At 40.3% G+C, this 22306-nt stretch overlaps 1 protein-coding gene across 2 annotated transcripts; it reads left to right on the forward strand.

The window, feature by feature from the left end:
• Positions 1–525: 525 nt before the first annotated feature.
• Lyrm7 (LYR motif containing 7) lies at positions 526–19798 on the forward strand. 2 transcript variants are annotated; one of them, XM_020176192.2, is made up of 5 exons: positions 540–799; positions 4556–4628; positions 8328–8398; positions 13535–13616; positions 19292–19798. In XM_020176192.2, exons 1-5 carry the CDS (start codon positions 782–784, stop codon positions 19360–19362), a joined length of 315 nt encoding a protein of 104 aa, XP_020031781.1. In that variant the 5' UTR covers positions 540–781; the 3' UTR covers positions 19363–19798. The 2 variants fall into 2 exon arrangements, with proteins under 2 accessions (XP_020031782.1, XP_020031781.1); XM_020176193.2 differs by lacking the exon at positions 13535–13616 and having other exon boundaries at positions 526–799.
• The last annotated feature ends 2508 nt before the right edge of the window (positions 19799–22306 follow it).

Genomic DNA, 22306 nt, shown 5'->3' on the forward strand with positions numbered 1-22306 from the left:
TTTGAACTCACGGCCTAGTGCTTGCTTAGACACAGATTTTTCTCTTTTTTCTAGAAATGAGATTTTTCTTGATGCTTGCAAGGTGCTAAGTTTAATGCTTTCTAGTTGTTTATGATTATGGTGCTGCTAATAAATTACCCATTTCCCTCTCCAGCACAACCAAGGAGGAGGGCAGGACAGGTGGGCAGGATTTAGAGAGTGAGAGTAGTCTTTGGGATCAGGCACAGCGGATTTGTATCCCAGACTTCATGTAATAGCCATGTTAACTTGAGTGAATAACTCAACCTCACCTTCTGGGAGGAATTAAATCAGAGATTATAAGAACAGAACTCTTATTTGTCACATTTCCAAGAAGACTGTCACAACTGGAAAAAAACTAAAAAAACAGGCACTTTAATGGACGACCCTAAACCCTAAACCCGAGGTAACGAGATGCGAGTTTTGAAGCCACCCCCACCCGTAAATGTCATTCCAGTGTAGGTTGCCAGAATTTCCGGGCCGGAAGTGGCTCTGCCCCTAACAAACATGGCTTCCAGGTGATTTCCATTCTCCCTCCCGTAATTTGGCTCCGCGGCTTCTTGCAGTTTTACAGTTGCCATCCGCTGAGCTAATGGTCCTGTCGAGGAGGCGGGGCTACAAAGTCGATGCTGCATGCTGATTGGTTCAGGCGCGTGAGTAACGCGGCTATAGGGAGTTGGATGCCCACGCCAAGCCTTGATTGGCTGCGGAGAGGCGGGGCGACTCCGCCGGTTGAGAGGTTGCGGTCTCGGCGTGGGGAGCCATGGGTCAGACAGTGAAGGTGACAGGGCCGGGGGAGAGGGTGGGAAAGATTCGGGGCTCTCTTTAGTTGGGGTGCTAAGGCCGTGCTCGCGGGGTGATGAGAAGCTCTAAAGGGGCGTACAGGGTCTGCAGGTGCGGAGGGGGAGGAGGTCACGTGTGGTTGGGGTCTCGGTGCTAGCGGGGTACCGAGTGTTTACCTGTGATCAAGGCACCGACTCATTTGGCCGAGTGTTTAATGAGGAACTCATTTCCAGCCCTGGGAAGTAAAGGAGATGTTGAATGCAATCCTGAGCTGCACCAACAAGGAGGTGGGGCCAGAATGACCTTCTGGTCGTTCAGGTGAATGACTAGAAGGTGCATGAAAATGAAGGATCCCTAGCAAAATTCACCTGCAAAAGGAGCACCCGGCGAGACAGTGCTCTGACCCCCGCCTCGGACCTGGGCTTAGATTTTTTTTTTTTTAGTCATGCCCAGTTCTCAGGCATCTGTCGCTCAATTTGATTAAATATCAGCGTCATGGCCTATTGGGACCTGCAGTTGTCACTGGCCCAAACTTAGGCACGGCCAGGAGAGACGGCCTGCCACAATACCACGAGGAGAAGCAGAGCAAAGCTTTTGGCCAGTGAGTAATAGGGAGCCTCCTAGCGGTCCTCGTGCTCTGTTGAGCTCAGCATATCTCAATATGTCACGACGGCCTCATGAGCAAAATTCGACCAAGTTATTCATTAAAAAATATATGGAGTGCCCATAGTAATTATTAATATAGCTGTCGGCTAACAGCCTATACTGTCTAGGCAACCTTTGCCTCCATAAGGAAATGTAGCAGATAGGAAGATTTCAAACAGTTACTGCAACTGCAATAATTTCTCCAAATTGAAAATGTAGTGTATTTCGTGAACATATAATTAGGATTTAACACAAAAAGAAACCACAGTTAGTGGAGAGGCTGAGGAAGGATGGCTTGAGCCTAGTTGTTAGTGACCAGTCCAAGCACCAAAGGGAGACCTTATCTCAAAAAAAAAAAAATAATAATAAGGAAGAAATCACAAGGGAGTATAAGGAGAGTGGGATCTGAAGTTTGATTAGAAGTTAGTTGGGAGGGGTGAGGGATGTAGCTCAGTGGTACAGCACCTGCCTAGCATGCTGAAGGCCCTAGGTTCCATCCCCAGCATCACAAAGAAATTAGCCGGGCACCTGTGGCTCACGCCTGTAATCCTTGCTCAGGAGGCAAAGATCAGGAGGATTACAGTTCGAAGTCAGCCAGAACAAATAGTTTGGGAGATGCTATCTCGAAAAAACCCATCATAAAAAAGGGCTGGTGGTGACTCAAGATGTAGGCCCTGAGTTCATGCCCCAGTACTGCAAAAAATACATTAATTAATTAAAAAAAGAAAATAGGCTGGCTGGGGGAGTGGCTCAAGGGATAGAGTGCTTGCATGTGTAAGGCCCGGAATTCATACCTGAGTACCATCAAAAAAAGTTGATTAGCTCCAAAGTGATACTGGTTTTAGTAAGTTCTATGACAATAATGATGACATTTTCTTATACTAATCATTCTTAATTTAGGGATACTGTTTTTTGTACTAATGGAGTCACATTTATTTTTCTGTCTTTTTTCACTTTTAAATAGTGGATAAAACGATTAGAATTACTTACCTTTCACTTCCTCTCTTTTTTGTTTGAGACTAGAGTCTTGCTACGTTGCCTAAGCTAGTCTTAAACTGGGCTCAAATAATCCTCCTGCCTCAGCCTCCCAAAGCCCAGATCACCATACTTAGCGCTCTCTCTCTCTCTCTCTCTCTCTCTCTCTCTGTACTGAGGATTGGACCCAGAGCCTCAGTGGCCTCACATACTCTACAATGATGACTTTACAATCCATCTTTCTCCTGCCTTGCAAGCGTGAGGCCCTGAGTTCAAACCCCAGTGCTGCCAAAAAAAAAAAAAAAATCCCATCTTTCTACCAACAGTCTTTACAAGATGACATAAGCTTTACTCTCAAGCACTTTAGAAGTCTTTCTTCCCACACACAAAGCCACTTCCACATTTTTAGGTACTGTGACAGCAGCACTCCATTTCCCAGTAGCTAAATTTCTATTACTCCTCTGTGATTTCCTAACAAAATATCCCTACTCCAGATATCCAAAATCGGAAGTGCTCTCAAATCTAACTCTTTTTGAGCATGAACATGATACTTAAAATGTTTCAGATTTTGGAGCATTTTGGATTTCAGATTTTCAAGTTAGGGATGCTCAGCTCATAAAGTCTATACAAATATTCCAAAATTAAAAACAATCTGAAATGTTTCTGGTTCCAAGCATTTTGGCTAAGGGATTCTCAACCTGCCATAAATTGGTGGCTTCAGACAACAGAATTTTTTGTCTCACTGTTCTGTAGGCTACAAGTCCAAAATCAAGATGTCAGCAGCATGCTGCCTCTGAAACTCTGGGTAGTCTCTCCTTGCTTCTTCCCAACTTCTGGTGGAGGCTGTCAATCCTTTGTGTTTCTTCCTGTTGTATCACCCAGTCTCTACCTTTGACTTCATATGGCCATCTTTCTCCTCTGTGTTTCTGTCTTCACATGATATTTCCTCTTTTTTCTCCCCAACCCCTGGTGCTGGAGGGAGATGGAATTCCTGACCTCACGCATGCTAGGCAAATGTTCTACCACTGCACTACACCCCGGTCCTATTTTCCTCTTCTTAGAAGGGTATCAGTCATATGGGACTAGGGACCACCTCAATCACCTCATCTCAACTTGATTACATACTGCAAAAATTTTATTTCCAAATAGAGTCATAGTCACAGGTACCTGAGATTGGGATTTCAGCATGTCATTTGGGGAGACACAATTTCAGGCATAACAGTATGGTTATTCTGCATTTTATTTACCATGTATGAGTTAATGGACATTTGAGTTATTCCCACTTTGGTGCTAATGTGAGTAATGGTGCTGTGAACTGTAGCATGCAAGTTTTTGAACATACATGTTTTCATTTGTCTCAGGTATATACCTACTTGTAGGGTTACTACGTTATAACATAACTATGTTTAGCTTTTTGAGCAACTGCCAGACTTTTCCAAAAACAGAAGCTTATGATTGTCAAGTTGTAAGAGTTCTTTAGATATTTTGGACCCTTATCAGTTATATGATTTACAAATATTTTCTTTTTTGATAATGTTCTTTCCCATTTTCTGTCTCTCTCTCTTTTCTCTGTCTCTGTCTGTCTGTCTGTCTCTCTCTCTGTGGCTCTGTGGTGCTGTTGATTGAACCCAGGGCCTATGTATCCTAGGCAAGCACAGTACCACTAAACTACACCTGCTTTCTCTTTAAAAAGAATTTTTTTTTTTTTGACAGGGTCTCACCATGTAGCCCAAGTTGACCCCAAACTTGAGAACCTCCTGCTTTAGCCTCCCAAGTGTTAGGATTATAGGTGTGCACCCTCATTCCCAGCTTTGTTTTGTTTGTTTCCTAGAACTTTATATTATTTTTGTAAATAATGCTAAAGTTTTGTTTGTTATTGTTTTTGTTGCTAGGGCCTCACCCATGCTAGGCATGTGTTTCACCACTGAGCTATACCCCCAGGCCCTCAATTTTTTTTTTAACTTAAAGATAAATAATAAAGGGAAAGTCATTTTGGTAAACCCTGGTTTTCACTAGCTATCTGAAAAATAGTTTAAGAAATAAGTAGGAAAAGAATGCTGTTTACCCTTGTAATACAATTATGTAAAATGTTAAATCTTTCCTTAAGAGGTCTGACCTCTGATTTTCTTAACAGGTTTTACAGCTGTTTAAGACACTGCACAGGACCAGACAACAGGTCTTTAAAAATGATGCAAGAGCATTGGAAGGTAAATATATTTTTCCCCTTTGGAGCAAGTCCGTTCTTTAGATGGCTGCTCATCTGGCTGATAGACACTGCCTGTATGGTGAAGACCCACAGAATGATCACTTTGTTGGCTCTTCCCTGATGTTATATTCTGTAAAGATTTGATTACATTACAGTTTTTTTTTTCTTTTTCTTTTTCTTTTTTTTTTTTGCAGTACTGGGGCTTGAACTCAGGGACTACACCTTGAGGTGCTCCACCAGCCCTTTTTTGTGAAGGGTTTTTCTGAGATAGGGTCTCAAGGAACCGTTTCGCCCAGGCTGGCTTCAAACCATGATCCTCCTGATCTCTGTCTCCTGAGTAGCTAGGATTACAGGTGTGAGCCACTAGCACCAGGCTACATTGCAGTTCTTAGAGGATTATCTACCTAATTTTAAAAAAATTAAAAATCAAGTTTACACGAAGGGACTGGGCATGGTGGTACATGCCTGTAATCTCAGCTACATGAAAGGTGGAGATTGGAGCGTTGAGGATCAAGGGCAGCCCAGGCAAAAAAGGCAGTTGAGATACTATCTCTCAAGAAACAAGCCAGGCATGTTGTAGCACATCTGTAATCCCAGATACTTGGGAGGTGTATGTAGGAGGGTCCCAGTCCAAGACCAGCCCCAGGTAAAAATTGTGAGGCCTTATCTGAAAAATAAAGGGAAAAAAGGGCTGAGGGCCTGGGCAAGGGCAGGGCCCTGAGTTTAAAACACCAATGCTGCTGGGCACTGGTGGCTCATGCCTGTAATCCTAGCTACTCAGGAGACAGAGATCAGGAGGATCACGGTTCAAAGCCAGCACTGGCAAATAGTTCGAGAGACCTTATCTCAAAAAACCCTTCATAAAAATAGGGCTTGTGGAGTGGATCAAGGTGAAGGCCCTAAGATCAAGTCCCAGTACCACAAAAAAAAAAAAAACAAAAAAAAAACCACCAATCCTGCCAAAAACCCCAAAAGTTTTTATAAAGGATCAGCAAAAAGCCAGGCACCAGTGGCTCGTGCCTGGAATCCCAGTTATTTGGGACCATCAGGATTGTGGTCTAGGCTGGGCAAATGTAAGACTCCATCTCCAAAATAACCAGAGTAAAAAGGGCTGGAGGAGTAGCTCAAGTGGTAAGAACCCCTGCCTAGCAAGTACAACGCCCCGAGTTCAAACCGAGTACCATCAAAAAAAAGTTGACCGGGTGGGTGCAAGGGATGGAATGAGAATTCTCATGTTCTCCATTACTTGCCTTATGCTCAAGTCATTAACCCATTTCTCTGTTATAGAATCAAATTTTCACTCTCTAGGACCAGATACTACTGTATTGATAATGCCTTGTGTCAGTTTAGAAGTCATGCCAGCCATGAAGGAGAATCTAATCCAAATTTGATTCCAAACTCAGCAGCTCACTCGTGCTTGCTAGGCTAGCGCTGTAGCACTTGAGCCACGCCCCAGCCCAGCAGCTCACTGTTTTAAGTAGTTTCTGACTTGTTGGAAGTCACAGCTCTGGTCCTCAGGTTCAGCGTTAGTCTTACTCAGCCACACTCTTCCTACATTTCTAAACCTTCTCAAGGAGGCTTCTAGGTAATGCATCTCCATGGTCCTCAGGAAACCAAGCTTTCGTAATTCAACAAAAATAATTCCTTAACTTTGATAGTGTCACATTACACAAATACCTAATTTAATTCTCACATCAATTCTATTATTATAATTCCTGTCTTTGCAGATGAGAAAAGTGACACAAAGTGAAAAGATTTGCTCATGTCATACTTATGACAAGATAGACCTGGGATTTCACCTAGGTAGTATGGTTCCCAAGACCAGACTCGTAACAGCCTTACATATTGAGATGTATTGAGCACAGAAAGAAGGTTTAAATGACTGTTTTCTGTCAACATGGTATATTTTGTTACTTTAAATTTTTAAGTGGCCAGACGCCCATGGCTCATGCCTGTAATCCTAGCTATTCAGGCAGAGATCAGGAGGATCGCAGTTCAAAGCCAGCCTAGGCAAATGGTTTTCAAGACCCTATCTTGAAAAACCCTTCACAAAAAAGGGCTGGTGCAGTGCCTCAAGGTGAAGGCCCCGAGTTCAAGCCCCAGTACTGCAAAAAGAATTTTTTTAAGTGAGATAATTATAAGAACATCGAATATTAATTGCTTACTTATTAAGCACTTTATACAGATTGTTCCATTAAATGCCCACAACAACACCATAAGGCCATTTAAGTTATACTTAATTAAAGCTGCCGTAATGATATCAAAGTCTCATTTACTGTACATGTCAGTCAAGACACTCAAAATTATATGTGTGTCTTCTTTATTAATGTATTTGCGTATGTGCATATGTATTTAACACACTTTTATGTATTGATTTTGCTTTTTTTTTTTTTTTTTTTTTGCAGTACTGGAGTTCAAACTCTGAGCCTTCACCTTGAGCCACTCCACCAGCACTTTTTTGTGATGGGTTTTTTTGAGATAGAGTCTCAGAAGCTATTTGCCCAGGGTTGGCAAAACCTCGATCCTCCTTATCTGGCCTCCCAAATAGCTATAATTACAGGTGTGAATGCTTTTTTAACATGGCAAAATCAAGCCAGGAGCCAGTGGCTCATCCCTGTAATCCTAGCTAATCAGGAGGCAGAGATGAGGAGGATTGCAGTTCGAAGCCAACCCTGCGCAAATAGTTTGCAAGACCCTAACTCAAAAAAAACCCGTCACAGAAAAGGACTGGTGGAATGGCTCAAGGTGTAAGCCCTAAATTCAAACCCCAGGAACCACAAAAACTGCATTTTTGCTGGTTATGGTGGTGCACACATGTAATCAATTTCAGTACTCGGGAGGGTGAGGCAGGAGGATCAACAGTTTGAAGGCAGCTTGGGGTATATAGTGAGACCCTGTCTCAAAAAAAAATAAAATAAAAGACATTTTAATGTAAATACTTAGATTTAGAGACAAAAGCGTTAATTTCAGTTTATTAAAATCTAATGGCTAAAGGTATTCAAATAAAGTTAAGAGAAAAAACAAGAAAAAAATGTTAGACTGCTAAACCAGGTGCAGGGGCTCATACCTATAATCCTAGCTATTTAGGAGTATTTCGGCTTAAGACCAGCTCAGGCAAAAAAGTTTGAGAGACCCCATCTCAGCCAATGAAAACTGGGTGTGATGGTGCACGCTTTTCATCCCAGCTACTCAGGAAGTGTAAATAGGAAGATTGTGGTCAAGGCTGGCCCGGGCATAAACACAAGACCCTATTGGAAAATTACTAAAACAAAAAGGGCTAGGGTGAGGCTCAAGTGGTAGAGTGGCTGCCTAGCAAGTGTGAAGTCCTGAGTTCAAACTCCAGTCCTGTCAAAAATACACAATGCTGAGTGTTTGTATTTGTTGTGACATTTTTTAAAAGATTTTTTGGAGGTGGTGATGTTACTGGGCTTTGAAGTCAAGACCTCACACTTGCTAGGCAGGCACTGTAGCACTTGAGCCACACCACAGCCCTGTTTTCATTCTTATTTTAAACAAGTTTACCAGTCTGTCAAAAGCTCTCCAAAGGATTTCTTTCTAAATTTCTTATGCTTCATTTCACAATGGAGCAAAACCTTTCCTTAGAGAAGTAGAAATTCCTAATGGATAACATGTAGATTATTGGGGCAGGAATTGTAAGTTAGAAAAGCAAATAACCTCAAATGTTTTTTTTTCTCTCTAGCAGCCAGAATAAAGATAAATGAAGAATTCAAAAATAATAAAAGTGAGACTTCTCCTAAGAAAATAGAAGAGGTATAGTAATTGAGTTTTTCAGCTACAATAAAACTCTTATAAAATTTTCTTGGCAAAGAGAAAATGATGAAAATAAAGGGGTTATTTGAAAGAAACCCCACTTGACAGTTATAGCCATGACGACTGTACATAACCTTCACTTGTTTGGTGTGGCTTATCTCACCAGGATCATCTGCCTGTGCCCCAAAGACAGCAGAATGCCCTGTGAAAGGAACATGGAAGTAGCCATGGTCAAAGTGAGAACAGCACAGCCAACATAGAAACCCACAACACTGTCTTCACCTAACGCAAGTGACCGAAGCCAAGGAGAGTGAGTGTTGTAGTGATTCAGAACTACTCCTGAACTCAACTGGGCATTTCACATTTGGAAAACTTCCAGTCTGCAATAGCATGAACAGCCACAGACAGCTTATGAATTCTTCTTACTTTGCCTTCTCTACTTGCATTTTGGTCACTTGCTCTAGCTGAAGACACTCTACACTAGCCTGTAGCTTTTACTCTGTCAATACACATTAATTGAAAAAATGCACAGTGATGCTTTACTATATAGTGTGTATTCTGGCACGTACAAATCATCTCTGTCCTAAACTGTGTCTGACTTTGCATAAGGGGAAAGGACTCTTAGGAAGAGAATGAAAAGTAGAAAATTATTTTCCAGCTTGGGTGCCAGTGACTCACAGCTATAATCCTAGCTACTTGGGAGGCTGAGATCAGATCAGGAAGATTGTGGTTCAAGGCCAGCCCAGGCAAATAGTCCTCTAGACTCCAAAATAACCAGAGCAAAATGGACTGGATGTGTGGTTCAAGTGTAAAACCCTGAGTTCAAACCCCAGTCTTACCAAAGGAAAAAAGAAAGAAAATTATCTTCGGGGGTAGTTATGATACAAATTGGTTTGGTTAAAAGGGAAGGTATAAATAGAGAAATCTTCCACGTTTAATAAAATTTCCCTGAGTGACCAAAAAACATCTGATAAAATGCATTTATATTTAGTAGGAAAAAATACTATTTTTAAATAGTAAATATCCTACAGGTATTTTTTACAATTATTTATTACAGTAACTGATGCAATGTGACAAAATGATATAGCCAAGTTTTTCCATCTTTATCATATAAAGAAAAAAAAGGGAAAGATTTTGCTTAAACATGATAGAACAAACAGGGAATATGTCAATTTTATTCTTGGCAGAAAATAAGATAATAGTAAATGAAATTGAAAAGAAATTAAAAGGCATATAAGAAAGTTTGTATCTGCTATGTAATAGTCTTATTAATAACAATTGAGTCATTATTTTTAAAATTTGAGCAAGGTGGCAGACACACACCTGTAGCCCCAGCTTCTAGGGAGGCTGAAGCCAGAAGATTGCATGAGACCAGGAGTTCAAGAGAAGCCCACACCACATAGTGAGGCCTTATTTCTAAAAGCAACAGTTTTGGGTTTTTTTGTTTGTTTGTTTGTTTTTTGTGGCAGTACCAGGGTTTGAAAGCAGACACTCTACCTACCATTTGAGCCATGCTTCCAGCTCAAAACATTTTTTAATCGAGGTCTGTTTATATTAATTAAACTGGGGAAATGAACTACAGTCTCCCAAATTAATTTTGCTTTAGAGCATTAATTTAACATTGGTCAATCTAGAAATTGGATATTTGTTATATACAAATGTATGTTTTGTACTTTCTGCAACTCTGCAAATATTTAGTAGTTACTAGATTACTAGGTTCTAGTGTAGTAGAGGGTTCATGAACTCTTGATGCCAAATAGGGTCCTCAGCATCTCCTAGACCAACAGTTCTCAAACTCCCTGCATTTCCTTATGTCTTTCCCATCTCAAAAACCAAGGAGCCTAGAAAGCTCTGTTTGTATCAGTATTTACCGTATTAGAAATTTAAACTGTGAATTTAAAAATATATATATTGATTAGTTCATTTAAAAATAGCAACAATCCCCTTATATGTTAAGAAATGGGGTAATGTCGTGCACACCTAAAATCCTAGATACTTGGGAAGCAGAGATTGGGAGGATTGAGGTTTGAGACTAGCTTAGGCAAAAAGTTAGACCCCATTTCAATCAACAAGCTGACCATGGGGGTGCTCGCCTGTAATCTTAGCTACTTGGTAGGTATAGATAGGAGACCCTCCTTCTGAGGTTGGCCCTAGGAAGATCTCAAGATGCTATATGAAAAATAAAAGCAAAAAAGTGTGTGGGTGTGGCTTACGTGGTAGAGCACCTGCCTAGCAAGTGCTGGGGTTCAAACTCCCATACTGTCAAAAGAAAAAAAAAAAGAAACAAAAAACAAAACAAGATCTCTGGAAAGCGGTCTATATCAATATTTACCATATTAAAATTTTAAACTGAGAATGTTTTTAATAGAATTTCTAAAAATGTACTATTTCATTTTAAATAACAATAAGCCCATTACATGTTAAGAAATAGAGTAATGTTTATGAAAAATTACTATTAAAAAATTGGTGAGAAGAGTGGCATTGTTTTACATTTCTGCAAATCTGGAAATGTCTGGCTCAGTAGAAGTCAGCTGAATTCTAATGTCTTTGTTAGTGCGGTATGTTTTAGGTTGAGGTGTATGAAGGAAATTGAGTCTCACAGATAGGGAGTGACAGTAGCCTTTGCAGATGACTGTGAGCACTCTTTTTTAGAGGTCAGTTGCAGTGTGGAACTCTACTCTCCATTAGACCTGTGGATTGTTTTTCTGCAGGATTCATACAGACCACCTCCTGCTCCTCCCCTCTGATCCTCCCTAGCCCCTCATTCCTTGGCTAGCCTTAGATCTAGGCCTTCACCCTGTTTATGTGCCTCCAGTGGGCAAGGAGGCCTGTCTTTCTCCTGTCACTACCCTACCAAGACTCCTCCCATGTGTCAGGAGGTGAGCCTTTGCTCTCCCATTGCTTTCTCCATGTCAGTTAGCGGAAGCTCCCTCCTTTTGATTCTCAGACCAAAAACCATGGCGCTTGCTTTCTTGACTGCTCTCATTCTGTCACACATAAAATCTGTCAACAAATCCTATTAGCTTTAACTTCAAAATACATCCAGAGTTCAGCCACTTCTCGTTATTATCGCCACACGGCAGACACTATAATTTCTCTCTGGATTGTTGCGACAGTCTCCTGCTGAACCTGCCCATACCCCCTTTCCTTCCATAGCCCCTTCTCAATACTTTTAAAGGCAGATTGAGCCTTAAAAACAGACTTAGCTCATCCCTCTACCACTTACAACCCCCATGGCTCCATCCCATTCAAAGAAAAACCTGGAGGGACTGTCTTCTGACCCTCAGTCTCAATTTGAACCATGGCCCCTCACCCTTCCAATCACACTGGCTTATTTTGCGTGTCCTGGGACTTATCAAGCATTGTTCCTGTGCCTGGACACCAGTGGCTCACTCCTGTAATCCTAGCTACCCAGGAGGCAGAGATCAGAAAGATCAGGGTTCAAAGCCAGCCTGGGGAAACAGTTTGAGAGACTCTATCTTGAAAATACTCCTCACAAAAAAAGTTCTGGTGGAGTGGCCCAAGGTGTAGGCTCTGAGTTCAAGCCCCAGTACTGCAAAAAAAAGAAAAAAAGAGAAAAAGAATATTCCTGTCTAACAGCCTTTGCACTGTTCCTTCTGCTTTCCACCTTCTTCTCTTGCATTCCTCCAGGCTTCATTTAGTAAACCAAGGAATTTTCATCTATCTTTCCTTTGAATGGATTTTTTTTCCATGCAGGATTTTGTGACTGGCAATGTGGAAAATACAGGTTCTCTAAGCAATACAGATTTTCCAAATGTTAACATAGTTCATTATATGATTTAAAAATTACAGCTATTGATGTCCATCTCATCCGAAAAATCTTTTAAATATTGTGAAGCTACCAAACCTGTATCAGATATAAATTCTCCAGAATTCCAGTTTTTGCTTGAAAACTTGAATTGTTTTATTAGCATATATTAATTGAACAAGGGGGTTTCATTCTGATATTTCCATGCATATAATGTACTTTGATTAAATTCACCACCCCTCTATTACTTTTTCTTATCTCCTTTTTTTAAAAAAATAATTTTTAATGGGTATCATTATTCTGTTTTCATATGTGCATATGAAGTATTTGATCATGTTTTTTGTTTTGTTTTGTTTTGTTTCATTACTGGGGTTTGAACTCAGGGCCTACACCTTGAGCCACTCCAGCAGCACTTTTTTGTGATGGGTTTTTTCGAGTAGGGTCTAAGCTGGCCTTGAACGGTGATTGTCCTGATCTCTGCCTCCTGAGTAGCTAGATTACAGGCATAAGCCACCAGTACCTGCTTACTTTAATATTAACTCCCTTTTCTCCTTCTCCTTTCACCCTTCTCCCTCTCACTGGTTCCCCCCTCAAACAGTCTCCACTGTCCCCATTTTACACACTTGTCACTATTATCTTTTTTTTTTTTTTAGGTCTAGATTCTGCATGAAATCTTGAATTCTGTCATTGCCAACATACACTATCAATTATTTTCCTTGAAGTAACATACTCTTCAGTCTCGTTCAAGAAAATATCTGCTAAATATCTAAGTCTAATAATCATAGTTTCTCATGGTTCTTTCAAGTAAAAAAGTAAAAGATATTTTAATGGAGAAAAGCTGTACTTCTGCTCACACTCAAACGATACAGAGGCCATAGTATTCTGAAAATAATTTGTCCTCACTGATCTTTGACAGGATCTCACTTCCCTCAGGGCTCCAAGGCTTTGAAAATCACTGTTTTAATCCAGCTCTTGGTTTTGTATTTGATGAGGTCTAAAACTGTAAGAGAGCAAGTGATTAACCCATGGCCATGCTCATAATGACAGAGCTAAAGTTGGAATCCAAGTGTTCAGACTCCTGAACCAGTAGTGTTCAGAACATCAACTCTATAAGGATTCACACCTGCCCCAACAATTTTTAAAATATATATTATAACAAAAATGTTCCAAGTCTGTTTTGTAACAAAATATGGAAAGGGTTTATAAAAGTTAAAACTATCCAAATGTCTGAGCTTTCCAGACTCTTGGAACAATTGCAGAGAGTTACAAGCAATGTTATCCAAAGTTGTCATAAAAACTATACTTTTCAAAACTGCATTCATATGAAATATGAAGGATTCATTCTGTTTGTTTGGTTTTCTTAACAGCTAATAAAAATAGGTTCCGATGTTGAACTGTTACTCAGAACATCTGTCATACAAGGTATTCACACAGACCACAATACACTGAGTAAGTAAAATTAAAGAAAAATGATTTCTGACTGCAATTGGTTGATTTTTCTTTTTTGTTTTGTTTTGTTTTTCTGGGCCATACTGGGGTTTGAACTAAGGGCCTTGTACTTGCTAGGCAGGCTCTACCACTTGAACCACGCCAGCCTTGCAGTGTTTCAAAGTATTGAACAATCAGCCACCTTTGTCGTTAATTTGTTGATTTTTAAAAGATGGGGGCCTCACTGTGTTCCTCAGACAGGCCTCCAAGTCCTGGGCTCAAGCAGTCCTCCTGCCTCAGCCTCCTTAGCTGCCAGGCCACTGTGCCTGACTCCTCATTATAGCACTTTTATTTATTTATTTATTTATTTATTTATTTTGGCAGCACTGGGGTTAGAACCCAGGGCCTCATACTTGCTCGGCAGCTGTTCTACCACTTGAGTCACTCTGCCAGCCTCCCCCTACACACTTGGTTTTTTTTCTTATTACAGCACTTTTAATGTTGAGTAGTAAAACAGCTTGATTTTGCCAGGCAGTGTGGTATATGTACTTGTAAAGCTGTAGTCTAAGAATGCTGAATGATGAAAGTATTATATCAGATTAAAAAAATTTTCTTGTATTAACTCATGGTTAGGATGCAAGGCTGCAGTTACAAAGTTTTTCTAGCATCACTTACCACTTAACCTGGACTTAGTCTGTTTCTTTTCCTTTTATTCTATAACTAGTTATCCTGGGATTATAGGAAGTGAAAATCTAGTGGCAAATCCTCCACTGTACCACCTCAGGACTGCTGGTGGGGCTTTAGCAGAATCTCATTCCAGAGTTTATTTTGTTTTAATTCCCTAGAGTACCTTTGCTGATAATATAACCATGACAGCAACAAAAGATAACATTCAAAATTGTAGAGAGACTTTCTTGTTAAGAAACTATCGAACCGTAACGCAAATACAGAAAAGTACACATTTTATAACTGTACAGCTCAGGGAATTTTCACAAAGCGAAGTACCTAACAACATCCACATCAGACTATGTAACATCAGCATCCCAAAGTCCACTCATGCCCTGGTGACCCATCCATTCACCTCCTTACATGGGTAATCTCTATCCTGACTTTCAACACTATTGATTTTGAACTTTATATAAAAAGGGCATAGTGACTCACTCCTATAATCCCAGCTACTTGGGAGATAGACATTGGGTGGATTTTAGTTTGAGGGTAGCCCAGACAAAAAGTTAGTGAGACCCCATCTCAACCAATTAACTAGGTGTGGTGTGTGCCTGTCATCCCAGCTACCTGGGAGGTGTAAATAGAATGACTGTGGTCCTGGCCAGCCCTAGCAAAAATGTGAGACTCTATCTGAAAAATAACTAAAGCAAAAAGGGCTGGGGACATGACTCAAGCAGTAGAGTACCTGCCTAGCAAGAGTGAGGCCCTGAGTTCAAATACCCCAGAACTGCCAAAAAACAAAAAAATAAAATAAAATTAAAAAGGGTCTGAAGGGCTAGGGATGCTGCTCAGTGCTAAAGGACTTGTCTAGCATGCTTGAGGCCTGGGTTCAATTCCCACTACCACAAAAAAGTAGGAGGGATGATTGAACTTTACCTAAATGGATTAATATAAGATTTCTGTCTTGTCTGGCTTCTTTCTCATAGCGTTATGTTCGTGAGATGCATTCGTGTCATTGTGTATAGGAACATTGTCTTGAGTATTATTTGAATAGATCACAATTTGTCTTCTACCATTTGGGTTATTATCAGTTTTAGACTATAGTAGATCCCTGGTATTTGTGGGTATATGGTTCTAAGGAGATAGCCACTGAGTTAAAACTCAATGCTTAGGATGCATGGAACTCGGAACTCAGTACTCTAACATTACTCAAATTTACCTATACTAAGCTGGGCACCAGTGGTTTATGCCTGTAATCCTAGCTACTCAGGAAGCAGAGATCAGGAGGATCGCAGTTCAAAGGCAAGGGAGACTCTATCTTGAAAACAGTCATCACACAAAAAGGGCTGGTGGAGTGGCTCAAGGTGTAGACCCTGACCCCAGTACCATTGGAAAAAAAAAAGCAAGTTAAAGATGCTCTGACCATAGATAGATATAGATAATTTTTTTTTTGCATCTGCTTTGCAAGTGCAAAGCCCTGAATTCAAAACCCTAGTCCCACCCCCTTACCCCAAGGAAAAAAAGTATACTAGGAAGCTGTTCTTTGGGTGTTTTTTAAATTATTATTTGATTTTATTTAGTTAGGGTTTTTTTTTTTTTGGGTGGAACTGGGATTTGAACTCAGGGCCTCATTCTTGTTAGACAGGTATTCTACCACTTCAGTCCTCAGGTGTGTTTGTTTTTAAACTTCTGCCTTTTGATTTATTTATATCTGTCATTGTCTAAAACTATCTTATGGTCTGTATCCTAAGACAACAAGTTAATGTAACTGAATTAACTTACTGAGTCTTGACTACACCAGGCACTAGAATTTCTGTAGAATACTAGGCCAGATAACTGGTCCCTGTCCTTATGGAAATAAGGATGCTGAGTGAAAGATTGACAGTTAAACCTCCCACAGTGCTTTGGTGCTATGATAGGAGAGGCAGAGGATGGCTGAGGCACAACAGTCAGGCATCAGGTCTAAAGAGTGAGCCAGAGGTGGGCCCTGGAAGAAAACACACACAAGCTTAAGTGCTCTGACTTCCACTTACCATTTATATTTTTGTGCTTATATGTTTAGCACCATTTCTGTAATATCAGAGTCAAATCCCTTACTGTCCCATATATAATTTCTATCCAAAATGTTTATAGGATTGCCACACTGTTATAAATACTATCATTAAATGGTTTTTACTCTTGGCCTAAATTTGGATTTTGGTCCATAATTGAGCTAAAAGCTGTTTTTTTCATAAAATTGCTTTTTAAATGAAACATTTAATATGAAGGCTTTTAAGGGGCCTAAATTCAGAAAGTGAGCCATAATCTCAGTGCAGTTCCCAGTGAAAGACTTGGCAATTTCAACAAAGTAATGGTACAGTACTTGGTATCTACTGTAATCAATAAAATTACAGAGAAAATTATCACATATTTATGTGAATATGTTTGAGGTACATTAGGCCTACTTAATGAATGTAGAAAAATGTAATGGTAGGATATCCTTTGATTCTGGAGATTACCTAAGATGCTGGAGCACAAGTGGTACAGCATGGAGTAGAGGGTACTTGACAGGCTTCCTGGTTATTTACCACCCTTCCTATGCCTCATCTACCTGAGTTTGAAATCCTCCCTCACTCTCATGAACCTGAGGGAGCCATTCTGTGGGCAGGGAAGTGCCCTTGGTGGCAGAACTGGGCCTCACAGGTTCATGACACTGGTGTGACGGCAGGGGAGCCTCAGTATCTTCAGTATAGACAGGCATCATGTGCTTGAAGAGGATAAAAATGGTGCCATCTCTTTTAGTACCCCTCATGGGAGCAGCAGGTGTTTATCATTAGGCCAGCCCTGGAGTGTGGCTTTGGCCATTGTTCTGGAAGCTTCCTCTCAAGCTTTGCCCCTCAAAGTAATCCTTTGAGTTAGACGTTAACCTGCCTAGTGAGCCTGAGTCCTCTCTGAAACTCACAACTCACACCAGCAGAAGTCATTATGAGAAGTCAGGTTCTAAAGCTTATGCAATGCATTGGTGAAATTGCTGAATGGAAGGCAAGGCTAGAGGGCTGTGTGATTGTCACGACCTGACATTATAGGCTTCAAGGTGGTGACCCAGCCTTTCATCAGGTGAAAGGCCAGTGGCTGGCGATTTCTTGAAACCCAGACCAAGAACTCCCCGAGGCTGCAGCAGTGAGAGAAAGTAGAATACATGCTGGCCATTCCTCCTGCTTGCCACAAGGTGCTGCAAAAGAGCCAGCTTGTGTGCACATCAGAGCTGGATGCAGTGCAGCTTTGCTAAGGGGCACTCTTCTGTCTGTGGCCTGAAGGTTAATTGACTGAAAGTCCCATAACTTAGAGCCTGGCAGAACTGAAAATGCCAACTGGTCCTATCCACTAAAACACAACCAAGGGGCTTCTGAACTATAGTGAACTAAGATCAGTGCCCCCAAGGTTTATTCTGCTAGGCAGAGGTTAGACATATGAAGCATTTGCTCACTGGATCTTACTGTTTTTCATTACTTTAAGAAGTGGCTGTAAGGCTGAAGATGTGACTCAAGTGGTAGAGTGCTTGCCTGGCAAGCACACAAGGCCCTGAGTTCAAGCCCCAGTACAAACACACAAACAAAAAAAGTGACCTCAAGGTAACAGTTACCAAAATGGGCAACACTACAGGATGATAGTGTTCATGCTTCAAAACTAGGTCAAGCTGTTTGCTCTTGGAAATGACTGGAAACAGAATTGAGATATACAATGTTTTTGAATAGATTGTATTGTCAAGAAATACCAAGCCTGCTTAGCCTTCAACTCTCAAGACCATCCCTGGATTCCTGAACTGGCGTGTCAAGGGGAAGTGGACTTTGAAAGCTTTCATGGCCGCAAAGGAGCATCTTCCCCAGTGTTTCAGCCTCAAGGCAGGAAAGATGATGTAGAGACCAGAGCCTGGCAGGACAGTGCACTGGAGCAGGTTCTCGTGTTTCCCAAAAGATAGAATTAGGTGCTGCCGGATTGGCTGGCCTGAGGGGTTATCCTTTGCTCTTCCTGCCTGGCAGGGCTTAGGACATTCTGTGACCAGTGACTGCTGTGTTGCAAGCCCTCCACCACTGAGCTACATCCCCAGCCCACTACTGGCATTTTGGATATGACAGTTCTTCACTGTTCCCGACTGTCTCACACATTACAGATTTAGTACCCCTTGGCTCCTGCACACTAAATTGCAGTGGCATTCTCCAGTCAGCACGTCAGCTTGAAACTCCCTTCTTAAGAACCGTTCTTCTAAGGGCTGGTGGTGTAGCTCAGTGGTGTAATGCATGTTCATCCTTTGTGAAGCCCTAGGTCCAGTCCCCAGCACCAAAAGGAAAGAACCATTGTATAAATTTGGAATCTAAATTAGGAGATTACTCTTGCCTTTCTATAGTAGGTAGTCAAAACAGATTTTCCAGCTGATACCTGTAATTGATAATCAAATCAGTGTTTTAGCTGGATTCTGTTCAGTTATTTAATTAGTTATGTTTAATAAATGATAACGGATTAAGTTACTCATATATATGTATATATGTTTTTAATACATGTATGTATGTATACATACATACATACATTTTTTTTTTTTTTGGGGGGTACTGGGGTTTGAACTCAGAGTCTCATACTTGTTGGGAAGGCACTTTACCACTTGAGCCACTCCATCAACCCTTTCTTGTGATGGGTATTTTTGAGGTAGGGTTTCCTGAACTGTTTGCCCAGGCTGGCTTTGAACTGTGATCCTCCTGAACTCTGCCTCTTGAGTAGCTAGGAATATAGGCGTGAGCAACTGGTACCAACTCCTATATGTTTTATATAATCCAAAATAAGAATCCTTTTACATGTGTCCATTTAGAATCATGTACTCCACCTTAGATGTCAACTGAAATAAAATATATCTGAAAGATTTACCTTAAAGTGATACCTTATAATTAGAAATTTTAGGGGGAAATGAGTATACTTGCATTTTCTTCTAATTCAATGATTAAATAACTAATTCTAATGTTAATCATTTTAATTATTCTCTCTTTTTCTTTTTCTTCTAGAATTGATCCCTAGGAAAGATCTTCTTCTAGAAAATGTTCCCTACTGTGATACACCAACTCAGAAGCAATGAGTTTTCTAGAATAAGACAAGTCTTTGTATGTCTTAACTTTATAATTCTGGCAAAAGTCTCCTAGGGATGCAGATAGTCTTCTCTGAGCTTCCATATTGAAAAATGAATGGACTAGCTTCATAATTAAATTTCACATTAAAAGGACATTGCTGAGAACTACAGAATATAGTCAAGCATTTTTAAAGGACACTGGATAAATATTCATTTTTTTGTTGAAAATCAGACTCTGTAGTGAAGTAAGTGCGTAGGGAGGTCTAATAGCATTTTCAGTTCTCTTCACATTGGGAAATCTTTTGATGTCGCCGTGGCTATTTGAGAAGGAAGCATTGTAACAGGCTGGGTAGTTTTCCTCCCATGGGAAATGCAGTCGTTACATATGAATTATTAGATTGAATTGATGTTCACACCCCAAAATATTAAATTTATCAAAAGATAACAGTCTGTGCTGCTCTTTGCAGAAGGTGGCCTGTGTTTCCCAAAGCACTGTAATTATTTCTTTAGCTAACAGATAATAATATAGCTTCTTTTTAGAGATAGAATGTTTCTCTGTGTTCTAATAAGGACATTTTTAATCAGTGTTCTGAAGACAGATGAACAAAATATCAAAATCACAGTCACTACAGAATAGAAATCCTTGAGAATGATGGTTATCTAGGCAAACTTCTCTCTTGCAATGTCAACATTTAACTCTATCTTCTTTTTTTCATTAAAAGCAACTCCCACAGGAGTTGTCCAAATCTAATATTTCACTTTGACTGTTGAACTCTAGGAAATAATGGGGTATGTGAACTCTAATTGAGTTATCCAGGTCGAGGCCCAGCAGGACTCCAGAAAGCAGTCTTTGGCAGAAGTCAGAAGCGGCTCATGGCAGGAGAGTTGGACTTGGCAAGCACGTGCAGGGCAGGACACATCACTGGAGATTTGAGGTTAGCGGACGTGGCACGGAGTTTGCCTAACACCTAATTCAGAATATTTGAGTCAGATTTTGTTTAAAATGGTTCTGATTTTGCCAACAATTACATCTCTTAACAAAAAGTACCAGTAGTAAGGATAGGTACAATTTCTGTACTCACAAGACAAATCATTTAACTGTAAACTGCATGACATAAAGATCGACAAATGGAAATTCTGATTTTTTTTTTTGTGTGGGACTGGGGTTTGAACTCACGGCTTCATGCTTACAAAGCAGGTGCTTTACCACCTGAACCACACCTCCAGTCCATTTTGTCTGGTTATGTTGGAAATGGGAGTCTTGAGAGCTGTTTTCCTGGGCTGGCCTCGAACTGAGATCCTCAGCCTCCCAAGTAGCTAGGATTACAGGCTTAAGCCACCAGTGCCCGGCCTGAAAATTCCAACTCATTAGCTGAGTTCTCTAAAGTAAACATGGGTAGATAGCTGGGCCTGATGGTGCATGCCTATAATTTTAGTAATGAGAAGGCTGAGGCTGGAGAATCATGAAATTTGAAGCCAGTCTGAGCTACATAGCAACATAGCAAGAGCAAGACCCTGTCTAAAAAAAAAAAAAAGCCCAGGTTTTCCAAATTTGGAGCAATAATGAAAGAAAAGGTGGTTCATCCTAATTCTGGAATACTATGCTATGTAGGAGTTGAAAGGAATGAAATATCTGTACACATGCACACAGGGCAAAGCAAGCCAGTACCTGTTCACTGTGAGTCCACTTACGAAAGAACATTTTTGTACACATGCATATATCTGTGCAAATACATAGAATTGATTGGTGCTAAATGTTAGTAGTTAACCAGGGAGGAAAATGAGATGTGGGGAAGGAAGTGGCAAACTGAGAACTTTTATTCTGTTTACTCCATATTTAATGTATTTATAGTGAGTATATCAGCATGTAATTTTATTATGTATTTATTTTTGGCAGTACTGGGGTTTGAACTCAGGGCCTTGTGCTTGATAGGCAAGCAGCTCTACCACTTAAGCCACATTCTAGCCCTTTTTGCTTTTTTTATTTTTCAACTAGGGTCTTGCTTTTTCCTATACTGCGATCTTCAGACTGTGTTCCTCCTACCATCACTTCTTTCACAGCTGGATTACAGACATGCACCACCACACCCACCTTGTTCTTTAAGATAGGATCTTGCTGACTTTTGCCCTGACTGGTCTCAAACTGCAGTCTTCCTGTCTCTACCTCCTGAGTAGTTGGGATTGCAGATATGAGCCACTGCACTCAGCCCTCAACATCTAATTTTAAATCATCATACCTAAGCTATTAGTGATTTTTAATTTAAAATTAATTTTTGGACTGGGGATGTAGCTCAGTAGCTTGCTTGCCTAGCATGTGTGAGGCTCTGGGTTCAATCCCCAACATTCCAAAAAAATTAATTATCACATACTAGTAAATAATATTAGACACTCCATGAACCTAATTTCCACACTTGACAGGTGTTAAATTTTGCCAAATTTATTTAATGATCATTTTAATAAGTAGTAAAATCTTAAAGAAATAAAGTCTCCCACCTTCTTATTCTCCTCTCCAGGGATAACTACTCAGTTTTATAATTTGTTCCTATCATTCCCATACTTGTTTTTATGTTTTCATCAACTGTGTATGTAGTCAAAGCAGTATGTGCTTTTTGAATGTGAATGAGTGGTATTGTGTTCTATGTGTTCTGCAACTTACTTTTTATTATACATTAGGTTTTTGAGATTTATTGGTATTGTTGCATGAATATTGAAGTCTCGCTTTTACATTTTATTTCATTGTAAGAATAAACTAGTTTCTTTATTCAGGTCTCTGTTGATGAATGATAATATCACTTTTGCTTTTTTCACATTGCAAACTAATTTGCACAAAACCCAGCACATGGATTCTTACACCCACATAAAAATCTTTCTATCTGAACATGTACCAGGAAGCAGAGCTGTTGGGCCATAGGGTATGTGTGTGTTCAGCCTTTCCAGAAATGTTTAAATTGCT

The sequence above is a fragment of the Castor canadensis genome, chromosome 16, assembly GCF_047511655.1.
Source record: "Castor canadensis chromosome 16, mCasCan1.hap1v2, whole genome shotgun sequence".
NCBI lineage: Eukaryota > Metazoa > Chordata > Mammalia > Rodentia > Castoridae > Castor > Castor canadensis.

Bases quoted from the DNA above. Each gene is read 5' to 3' on its own strand.
- Lyrm7 (XM_020176192.2), top strand. The intron at 4,629-8,327 runs GTAAATATATTT...TTTTCTCTCTAG, and splicing joins TGATGCAAGAGCATTGGAAG to CAGCCAGAATAAAGATAAAT. The intron at 8,399-13,534 runs GTATAGTAATTG...TTTTCTTAACAG, and splicing joins CTCCTAAGAAAATAGAAGAG to CTAATAAAAATAGGTTCCGA.